This window comes from Chinchilla lanigera, unplaced genomic scaffold, assembly GCF_000276665.1.
Source record: "Chinchilla lanigera isolate Chin_1 unplaced genomic scaffold, ChiLan1.0 scaffold00013, whole genome shotgun sequence".
In the NCBI taxonomy this organism is placed as follows: Eukaryota; Metazoa; Chordata; class Mammalia; order Rodentia; family Chinchillidae; genus Chinchilla; species Chinchilla lanigera.
Window position 1 is genome coordinate 24800357 of NW_004955414.1, and position 11899 is coordinate 24812255.

The 11899-nt window shown below is 45.5% G+C and overlaps 1 protein-coding gene across 1 annotated transcript in view; it reads right to left on the bottom strand.

The window, feature by feature from the left end:
* The window catches only part of Scube2 (signal peptide, CUB domain, EGF-like 2), a gene marked incomplete at its 5' end in the record, with an annotated part of 67205 nt that overhangs the window by 49223 nt on the left and 6083 nt on the right, over positions 1–11899 (bottom strand). The window contains 2 exon segments of the mRNA XM_013511992.1: positions 4870–5004; positions 9079–9204. Coding sequence (XP_013367446.1) covers positions 4870–5004; positions 9079–9204 — 261 coding nt within the window.

Sequence of the window (11899 nt, forward strand, 5' to 3'; positions counted from 1 at the left end):
TAAATAAATAAAAAAATATGAGCTGGGGATGCAGCTCACTGGTACAATACTTGCCAAGCATGTATGAAGCCCTGGGCTCAATTCCCCAGTACTGAGGAAAATAATAAATAAATAATGCATTACAATCAAACTGGGCCAATTAACCTCTGTTAATTTCTTGTACCTCCCAAGAGGCACGATGTCTGCTCACTCTTAAAGAGGCGGTAGCCCCTCCCCCAGAAATCTTCAGCTCTCTGCTTGGTGTGGATCAGAGCCTGCTGACCCCAGGAACTAGTTTCCAGATGTGGCCTAGAACTTGTGATCTTTGTGCCTCCGCCTCCCATCAGACTTTTATCACTGTTGTATTTTTATTTATTCACTGATCAAGAATGCAAACCTTTTCACATAGCCTTAGAGATCTTTTTCAAAAACTGTCAGCCCTCCTCTCGACCCCAACGAGAGCCACACCTTGCAGGGGAGGGTAACTACTGTACTTTGGCATCGTCTGCTGGGGACCTCCCTTATGTGACTGGCCTCTGTTGGTCCTTGTCCCCTCCCTTTGTTTTCAACAGACAGCATCATACAACAAGGAAAATGAAGAGAGAAACTGCATACATTTGGTTCCCTTAGCTGCTGTATAATTTGCCAGATGTACTGTACATTTCTTTAGGCCCAAGCTTGTACTAATGGTGAGAAGGTGACAGGTGGTTATGATCCTGATGGTTTTGCATGCAGAATGGGGCAACAGCAAGGTAAACTCCAGTGTGGGTTACAAGTCTTCTGCCTCATCTCCAAAGCAATTCCTTGGGGCCTTGCTACCTGCCGGTACTCCAGGGCTCGCATGTCACAGGCAGGCACATCCTTAGGACACCTGCGAAGTCAGTTCTGTATTCCCAAGGAACCATCATATGTTGTTGATTGGCACTTGTGCAAGCCAACGCGAAAACATCCCTGAGAGTCGGGCTCGTTCTCGTTGACTCTCCAGGAACAAGACACTTTCTAACTCTGAAAGTAGCACTATTTTAAACACAACTACAAGAAGTTTTCATTTAATTTTTTAAGGATCCAACACTAGTCCTAAAACCTTATCCCCTTAGGCTCCAGTGAAGTCTTGGGTCTCCACTCTCACACATAGCCGCCCACCTGCGTATCACAGAACAGTGGTTTCAACACAAACAGCTGCTGTCCCTATTCCAAGAGGCAGTGGAGAAGCTAAGACATCATCCCCTGTTATCTTGAGTCTCTCCAAAAACCAGCTGCTTTTCCTCTGACAGCCTGGAGCCGTTTTGCACGCAGAATGGGGCAATTCCATGTCCAATCTGCTATACAATGCTGGGATCCTTCCCCCACCCAGAAAGCTTCATGCTGGTGCCATGTGGAGCTCTCTCTCTGCTCTGGCTGGTAGCTGACAAAGATGTCATTTGCTCCCTGGTACTGAGAGGGGAGAGGGCCTGTAGAGACAGCAGCCTATCCTCCTGAGAAGGCCTGCCAAGTACTTTGTTTATCTTTGGGTCAGTGAAGCATTTGAAATAACCATGCCAGGAACACTCAGGGTAAACATAATAATACCCAAGAAAAGGTGACAAGAATACCTGGACAGAACCCTCCCCGAACAGGTCATTTCATCTTCACTGTCTTTTTCATTCTGCTCACATGACCCTTAAGATGGTTGCGAAGTGACCTTTACTGCCTCAGAATAGTTGATGTGCAAAAGAAATACTGTGTTTCCCTGAAAATAAGACCTAACAGGAAAATAATCACCCTTGAAAACTAGAGATCAAAAATGCCAGCTCTAATCAGTCTATCCCTGTCTTAGCTGGCATTACAGAATAACGACCAAGCAAGAGGATAGTGAAGTATAATCTTCTGTATGAAACTGGCCATCACCTTGGTAACAACCAAATAGGGCTAATTTTACAGTTAGGTCTTATTTTCAGGGAAATATGGGCTGGAGCCAAGTGTGGTGGTACACACCTGTAATCCTGGTACTCTGGGAAACTGAGGCAGGAGGATCACAAGTTCAAGCCCAGCCTGGGCAATTTAGTGACTTAGTGGGATCCAGTTGCAAAATAAAAAATAAAAAAAAAAAAATAGCTGAGGATGTAGCTCAGTGTGGAGGCCCTGGGTGCACCCCTCAGTACCAAAAAAAAAGAACAGCCATGTGCTAGATGTCATCCAGACAGAGAAGGTGTCCCCTGATACCCTAACCTATCAGGCTAGGCCTAAAGTTAACAGGAGGTAATAGAGGCTTAGACAACTCTGGAAATTCTGGTGACTGAAGCCTTTCAGAATACCTGACTCAAAACAAGGCCACTGTGGAGGCAGACAGACCTGGTCCAAACTGGGAGACCAACAAGGGCCGCAGGTCTCCCGGGACCCACTTGACAGTCACGTCTCAGAGTGTCCTTCACCAGGAGGGGAACGGCTCAGAGGCACCAGAAATGCTGGGTGCTAACACTGCCCAGGCTCAGGGCGCTACCGAAGGATATCTCCAGAAGCCGAAAATTAAATATGCCTTGAGAATGGGGCCAAAAAACATTACATAAAGTGGGAAAAGAGGCTCTGCTGGGGCTCTAGTGCCTTCCTCACCACCCTGACACCTTCCCCATTACCCTGCTCCAGCAGCACACACCAGCTAAATATTCTCAGCGCAGATAAAACAAAAGAGAAATGCTCATTTGGAGAGCCTGAGCACCCATGAATAGGAACAAAGGCAGGCTGGGCGCCACATGTTTCTCTCCAGCCTACCCCCATTACATGGGTGAAAACACACAGTCTTCTATCAGAGCTCGGGGGTCGCTAAGGATTAAAAAACATCAATAGCGTGAGCTTTCCCTCAGAACCTGCTACTATAGAGCTCTGGATTGAAGAACACTTAGTAAAGAGTTATTAAAAACAACAGCAGTGCTAGAAAATTCTAACCTGTGGTGTAGCTTCCTTTTCACTGTTTTTAGAGTATCTACTGTGGATTTTAAAGTCTACTTTAATACAGTTTCTGAGAGCTTAATATGCACCTCGGCGGAGTCCTAGAGGAACACTGTTTATAGGTTGCTCTATTTGAAGAACTAAAGGCCTAGGATGGAAGGGATCACGGTTCCAAATCGCCACAATCTGCTGGCGCAGGCGGACATGAATCTGCCAAGCAAGGAGGTTGAAACGCAACAGAAAATCAGAGAGCGTTTCCAGACCACAACTCAAATTCTTGGGTTTGGGTTTTAGTTCCAGACAAATACGTTCATTTTAAATACTCTTCAGGGGATCCAAGAATGTCTGAATTGTTGAAGAATTTAGACAACACAGCTTGCAGAAAGGAACTGCATTTGTAGTTACCTCGGTCGTGAGGAGCCTGCGTCTCTAATCAGCCTACGAGGAGAGGGCTGAGCCAGGGCTCTGGAAGCAACAGATGACTGGAATCCCCACAAGTTGCCTGTGACGGGGTGGAATCTATGCTGTGTGCACGCAAGCAATGGCTTTACCTACAGGTCCCTACCTCCATACCCAGCCATGGGAAGAGAAAGCCAGACTGAGTTGTCGTGAAGCGGCTTTGAGCAACCACAAGGGGAAACCACACAAGGGGAAAGATCTGAGACAGATCACTCTGCTCTGTGACTTCATGCGTTTCTACCTCCAGTAGGTCTTCTTTGGACTTCAGTGCACACCAAAGAGTCCAGAGAACCTGGCAGGAAAATGAAACCCAAATGGCACCCAAGGGCCACATCTAGCATGAGCTTAAAAAAAAAAAAGCTTTGTGATTAAAGGCAGTGTGTGTGCCTGCCTGGCCCCAAATGCTGGAGATGAGCAGCCTTGGGGTGATCTTAGCCATCAAACCACTGGCCCCCGGTGGTGTCTCTGACAGTTGTTTTTAGTACACAAAGGGGTATCTGAGTGATTCAGAAGGTATGCATCTTTATCCTTAGAAAATGAGACAAAATCATCTTCCATGGAGAAACCCTTGAAAAGTCACTGGAACAATGAATCTACAAACTTGTGATCAAGTAGAACTTAAAATGACCTCACTCTTAAGATATGGGAATAAATGAGCAGCACATGGTAAAAGGAGTTAATAGTCTAATATTTAGGGCACTTGCCCTAATCACAGGCAGACGCAACCACAAGGAGTACAGCCACCATTATGTGGTTTTTGGTTTAAGAAGGATTAAAAGGATGATATTTGGTTAAAAATAACTGATTGGCCACATGTCCTTAATGCCCCTTCCTCCCGAGACTCCACCAAAGTAGCAGGAACAAAAAAGGTGGTAACTCCAAGCAGAGAGCATGAGGAGGAGGCCATGACAGCAGCCAGCTCTGCAAATCTGTGGAGAGAGGAATGGGGAATGCGAATGGATGAAAGAATCCACAGGGCAGACAGTACCCAGGGAGGGAGTTCTGCCCCTCGGAGCCCTGAGGCTCAGAGTTCCAAAACGCAAAACACGGGACAGGACCGGAACTAGCTTGGGGCTGGAAGCAGGGCAATTTATGGCCAGTTTCCGTAGAAAGGATCCAGCCCCCTCCCCACCCACCAGAGCAAGGGGCAGGCTCACACTGGTGCTGTGGTTTTTCGGCACCTTTTTGAAAAACTTGGCAGATCATCCATCCTATTTCTCCAGAGACATCTAGTCCTGTTTGCAGCGTGCTCTATTTAAAGATTAGAATCAAAGAATATGAAAGCGTGCGAGGACCTCAGAGCTCCCCCAGACGGGCACCGATTTTGCCAGGTGAGGAAAGGGAAGGTAAATAACTCGCCCACGGTTCCCGGCAGCACCGTTCAGGCTCCTCCTCACACCTCCAGATTTTCTGTATGCTTCACTTCTCCTGTAAAGTCACTGGGTGTGGGGGGACTCTCAGGTGTGGCTCTGCCTGCTGCCCCCTAGCAGGGCAGAGGTAGCGTACCTTCGGAGCGGTGGATGCACGTGTGCTGATTGTCACTCAGGAAAAAGCCCTCCTTGCAGCGGCACTCGTAGCTCCCCATGGCGTTGACACAGGTGTGCTGGCAGCCGCCATTGTTCTCCAGGCACTCGTCCACATCTGGAGGGGGAGAGGGATTAGCCTTGCCTCTACAACTGTTTCAAATGCCCCGCCCAGCCTGGCAAGCAGACATGAGGGCCCTCTTCTATCCTGCACCACAGAAGCTCTCAGAATCAAAGCAGATGATTAACCCAGCCTTCACGTGGCCAGGCCCCTGGCACAAACATGAGATCCCCAGCTCAGTCAGCTTGCACTGAACACCTTTGCTTTCCAAGGCCCGGTGCTAGATGGCAAGATAACATTCCTGCCCTCCAGAAGCAAGCGCTTCAGGGCAGGGAAGGAGACCGATACACCAATGATTCTGAGACAAGGGGAAAGTGGCACAGAGGGAAGGGAGGTCACATCTGGTTGTGTGGCATCAGCATGGGTTTTGTGGAAAAGCTGATAAAAGATGGGCCCTTAGGATCGCTTCAGTTCTAAGTCCTGAGAGAAGAGACAGCAGGCGGGGGAGGGAGCGCGAGCCGGCGCTGGCGCACAGCGGCTGGGAAGCACGAAGAACTCAGACCGCAGTGAGTCATTTGATTTGGCTGGAGCACAGGGGACATGGAGGGAGTCACAGGAGATGCAGCGGGAGATAGACTGAGGTCACACGCAGGACCCTGAATTCCAGGCAAAGAAGCTCCTGCTTCACTCAGGATGCAGCTGTTTACACTGGAGCCGGGGAGACACAGGGAGACCCGGACTTTGGGGAAATTAGGGAGGCAACAGAGGGTACAGGGCACTGGGAGGAGGAGGAACAGGCATCCAGGGAATCCAGCTGCACATGAGCAGCTGAGATGGCCATGGCCCCGCTGCCCTTGCAGGGGACAGAGCCGGGGAGGGTGGTGTTTGCTGGGACGACAGGTACAGCAAAGACTGGATGGGCAAGGTGCCCATGAGGCTGGTATCAACATTCCCGTGCTCCTCAGACGATGAAAAGTTGGCACTGAGGCTGTGTAGAAAAGAAACATGGGGGAGACTGGCAGTGGTGCAGACACGGGGATGGAGCCGCAGTTGCCTCTTCCCCCAAGGCAGAGAGGAAGCTGCCTGACATGAGATACAGGGCTGGGAGGCGGGGAAAACCTGAGGGGCAGAGGTAGCATCAGCTCAGCCTTGAAAGCCATTTACCTGCGGATGTGGCATAAATAGACGGCTGCAGAAGAGGGAACCAAAGGAGGGAGTGCGGGAAAGCAGGAAAGGGGTGTGGACCGGGGGCAGAGAGATGCAGCATCCTGGGCAGCACTGGAGCAAGTAGAGGAGAGAGCAGGAGTCCCAGAAGTCCCAGAGAAGGTACCATGGAAAAGGCCGGGGGGAAAGAAGGCTTCTCTGACCTGCTCCTGCCACCCCATGGGGACCTCCCTTCCCCAAGGCTGTGACATTCTGTGCTCTGCGGTACTGAGACACTGACCTATCCACATCCTCAAAACCCTTTGCCTGTCCATCTTCACTAGATTGCAGACTCCGTGAGGACAGAGCTTTCTGTTTGAATTAGCATAGCCCTGCAACACGGCAGGCACTCATGCACTGTTCAGTGCGTGGACAAACAGCAGGAGAGTGCAGCGTCACTGGAGCCAGAGAACAGGAAACATCCAGAAGAGCCTCAGACACCACAAAGGCTCTAGAGAACACTGATTTAAAAAGCAATTTATTTTCTCAAGTCAAACTTCTCATGTGCCTATCACTAGCTCCTGGGCACATCTGTAATCAGAAAATTCACATTTAAATATCTGTTATCTGGTTTCAAGCCTCAGATCTTACAGGCATCTGTCCTCCCACACTACCGGGCAGATGCCTGACTAAACTGATGGGACCAGAGCCATTCCCTAAAGCCTAACAAACTTGCCCTCGTCTATGCCAAAGGCCAAAGGAAGCACATTCCAGAGGATGAGCTGTGCAGGGTGCACCTGGCCTAGATGTCCACGGTAGGGACGCACGGTGAGTGCTGCATGCTGGGTCAGTTATGAGTAATGCCACGCTGCTCTGGGGCTGCCGCTTTTAACTCACTACACCTTCTCTCCACAGCAATCAGAGATGTATTGTTAAGCTGGGTGCCAGATAAATACTGCAATCAGATAAATACAACAATGTGTGTATTCATACACACAAATACATATCACCAGGCTGATGAGTTTCCCCAGAGTACCAGACAGGGTTCTCAACTTATGCTAGCACCCAGATGCTGGGATGCCTCCTCCAGAGATTAATGTATGGTCAGGAGGCTGACACGAGAGAGGGGGTCATCCCAGAGAACACAAGAACCTGCCACTCCTGAAGAACTTAGGCTCTGGGCTTCTGTGCTACCACAAAGTATGTCTGCCCTTCCCAGTGTGAATAGCAGAAAAGTCTCTGTGTGCTGGTTTTACTCTTTCAAAGAGACTTTTAAAGAATCCTTAGCTCTGCAGACATGCTCAGTGGATGCTCAGGGTGTCTCTGCAAGCAGATGCAGTGATCGAGTACACAGAAAGACCCTGAGGAGGAAAGGTGAAGATACTCAGCTGAAATATTTGTGTTATGGGCTCAGGCAAGGCAAGACTCCAGGCATCAGGGTTTCTGAGCAGGTCTGTACTCAGAACCACCCCGCCCAGCCCTGGCCCGGGTCCTGAAACCTTGGATGGTTCAGCTTGTTGCTCTTAGGAAGCTCACACTTCCTCAGGCTGTGGATCAGAGCACAACAGTAATGACCAGGTCTACAATCGGATAGGAAGCCCCAAAATGCCACTGTTGGCAAATCAAAGGGAAATTTCCCTCTGAAAATGGAAAACAAAACAAACAAACAAAAACCCATACTCAGTGATTCTTAACAAATTACACACTGAAAGGGATTTCCCTTTCCTGAGTTTTAAATTTATCTCAGTTCATCCCTATCCTCAGGACTGCTCTCAAAGATGCCTTTTTGTGGTATGTTCATTACCTGAAAAGTCTACCGAAGGGTTACCGTTTCCCTAGCCTTCGACCAACGTTTCCTGACAGGGCCTGTGTCTTGCAAGGCCACAGGCCCTGTGGACCCAAGCCCGAGCTCTCCCACAAGGCACAGACAGGAAAGGACTGTCTACCTCAGGACAGAACTCCAGGTGAGCCTGAGGTGGGCTAAAGGTCACATCTAGGTTGAGTTCCAAATGGGACTCCTTCCCTCAACCACTCCAGAGCCCCAACACTGAAAACACAAGTTCGGCATGGATTCTTCCAGGGCCTCTTCACGCTGCTCTCAAAGCATCTTTACTTGATCAACTGGTTATTTCTACCATACCATAAAGGGCACCTGAATAGCTGTTCCCACAGAGTCAGAGCCTCGAACAAGCTGCTCCTCAGTCAGCCAGGTAGACACCAGCAGGTCAACTACATGAAGGTCATCACCATGAAGGACTCTGCTGCCATGTGTCTCCCACAATGTCTTCCTGTAAACCAATAACACTCGCCTTAAAAAGCAAACCACAAATACCTACCTGCCAGGTGTGCTGCCTTGCTCGAGAACTGTCTAACACTCAATCCCATTCAATAGCTCGCTAATTTCTAAGTTCTATTTTATCCCTGACATAAAGAACCAGTGAAAACAACACTCCTTGCACTCTCTAATTCAAGAACGGAAACTCTAACAGATGTTTCTGTTTTATGGAATACTAGGAGGATATTCATGGAAACTTTCTGTTTGATCTTCTGTCTTTCTAGAAAAGGGATGGGGGTGTATCTATCTGGCAGTGACCCAAGCACATATCCTAAAGGATAAGGAGTTTTCACCTAATTTCAGAAAAAAAGATATTTATAGGATTAATGAAATAGTTACAGGTCAAGATCCTTTTAACCCGAGACCAAAGATATTAAAGGTGACAGATTAATGTCAGAAAATCAATAAATTGTAATGACAACATCCACCTATCTCCTTGGGCTGATGAAGAATTTATGTTATGAATGACCATATAAAAACTAAAACACTTTACCTGATTTTCTAGCAGGAAGTCTGACTTCTTGGGGGTCAAAAAGCACAGGCCTCTCATATCCTTTTGTCTTAATAAGTAAGTTTTCACCAAAGGAAAGAAAAGGGAGGGGATGTTAGCAAGTGGGTACAGGAGAATTATCATTTCCAAATGCTTTTCTTACCAAGACAATTATGACCATCATGAGCCAACATGAAGCCATCAAAACAAGTACAGCGATAATTGCCTGGGATATTCAAACAGTCATGGACACAGCCTCCATTGAGTTCATTTCCACATTCATCAATGTCTGAGGAACAAAACAGAAACAAACCAAACAGGTGCAATTTCTTGGGGAGACGTATGCATTTATCTTTTAGTCAAGCATCCCATTTATCAGAATCCAGCCCAAAGCAAGAAAATCAGTATATACAAGGTTAAGTGCTTCAGCAATATCTGTAATTGTGAAATACTGAAAACAACCTGTCAATAAACAATACAACAGCTTAATGATTATGGTATATCTGCTCAGAGTAATAGGCAACTATTTTTTTAAAAAGGAAGAGGAAAATCTCTTAATTGATTTGCAGTGATTTCTAGAATGAACCCTTAAATGAAAAAATCAAAATGCATCTATAGTATACTATCTTCATTTAAAGATATAAAAACATACACACAAAAAAATTTCAGCTGTTTTTTTTTTTTTTTTTTTTTTGCTGTGCTTGACAAATTTATCCTGCAATCTATATGGAAATACAAAATGCTCAACAACAACAAAAAAAGACAGCCAAAACAATTTTATGTATTTAGTTCTTTGGGTACCGGGAATTGAACTCAGGACCTTGCACTTGCTGGGCAGGTGCTGTGCTGCTGAGCTATATCCTCGGCCCCAAAACCAATTTTAAAAGAGAACACATTTGGAAGAATAAACTTACAATAAAGCAATCCTTACCCAGACAGTGAGTATAGGCATAAAGAGATACATAGATCAATAGAACAGAACTGAGAGTCCAGAAACAAACCTTTCATTTATGATCACTCAGTTTTGGACAAAAGTGCTAAGGTAATTAATTCATTGAGAGAAATGATGGTCTTTCCAATAAACACTGTTATTTTGAATAACTGAATATCCATATGCAAAAGATGACTTTAGACCTTTACACAAAAAGTCAAAATGGACCAGAGACATAATAGTAAGAACTAAAACAAAAACAAAATTAAGGAAAAATATGTGATAAAAGTATTGGTGATATGGGCTATGTAAAGATTTCTTTGACACAACACCAAATACACAAACCGTAAATTTAATAGACTCCATCAAAATGTAGGATTTGTGAGCCAACTGGGATAGTGTATGCCTGTAACCCCAGCTACTCAGGAGGCTGAGGCAGGAAGACAACAAGCTCAATCCCAGCTTGGGCAGTTTATTGAAACCTTGTCTCAATATTAAAAAAATAAAAAGGGATGGGGAATGTAGCTCAATGCTCCCTGAGTTCAATCCCCAGTACTACAATCAATCAAGCAATCCATTTATTTATTTTTGAACATCAAAAGATATTAGGAAAATAAAGGCAAGCTACAGGTTAGTAGAAAGTATTTGCAAGCATTTATGAAGAACTCATAACTCAATAATAAAAAGACAAATGACTCAATTTTTAAATAGGCAAGAGATTTAAATGGACATATGTCACCCAAGATGACATGCAAATAGCTGATAAACACATTAAAAATGCTCAACATCATGAGTAATTAGGGAAATGAAAATTTAAGCCACAACAACATACCATTTCACACTGCTCCACTGGAATGAAAAAGACAGACTACGAATGGTACAAGGATGCGGAGAAGTGGTAAACCCGTGTACGTTGCTGGTGGGAACATAAAATGGCACAGCCACTTTGGAGAACAATTTGGTGGTTTCTTTCTCTCTCTGTTTTCAAGTGTACAGTTCAGTGTTATTAAATTATTTACCGTGTGCAGTTACCACCACCATTCATCTTCATAACTCTTTTTCTCTTGTAAAACTGGAACTGTTTTATCCGTTAAACAATAACCCTGTTTCCCTCTCCACCAGCCCCGGCAGTCACCGTTCTACTTTCTGTGTCAGTGCTTTGGCCCGCTCTAAATGTCTCACCTTTGTGGACCCAATTACTATGTGTCTTTTGGTAATGGCTTACTTCACCTAGCACAATGTTCCCAGGGTTCATTCACACTGTAGGATTTGACCAGAGACGAGTAATATTCCATGTGTGGAAGGTCATTTTGCTTATCCACTGCCCTGTCAATGGACACTTTGGTTGCTTCTCCCTTTTGGCTACTGTGAATAATGCTATGAACATGAATGTATACATAGCTCCTTAAAACTGTCCTAACAACTCCTTTGGATACATACCCAGAGGTAGAATTGCTGGATCATATGGCAATTCTATTTTTAATGTTTTGAAACCACCATACTGTTCTCCATAGAGGCTATATCACTTTATAGTCCCACACAGTGCACAAGGGGTCTAATTTCTCCACATCCTCACCAACACTTAGCTCTGCTCTGTTTTGTTTTTCATGGCAGCCATTCTAATGAGTATGAGTGACAGCTCATAGTTTTGATTTGTATTTTCCTAATCGTCACTGTGCTTACTGGCCAAGTGTACATCTTCTTTGGAGAAATGTCTATTTAAGTCCTTTGCATAATTGGGTTATTTGAGTTTTTAAACTGGATTATCCAGGATTGAGTTTTGGAGTTCTCTATTTTAGATATTAATTTCTTATTATATATGATTCATGAATATTTTCTCTTATTCTGTGAGTTATTTTTATAGCCTATTGACATCATCTTTTGATACATAAAGTTTTTTTAAAATTTTCATGAAGTCCAATTTGTCTGTAGTTACCTTTACTGCCTGTCTCTTGGGTGTCAGATGCAAGAAATCAGTTTGGCAGTTTCTTAAAAGTTAAACATAGGGGCTGGGGATTTAGCTCAGCGGCAAAAGCGCCTGCCTGGCAAGCGC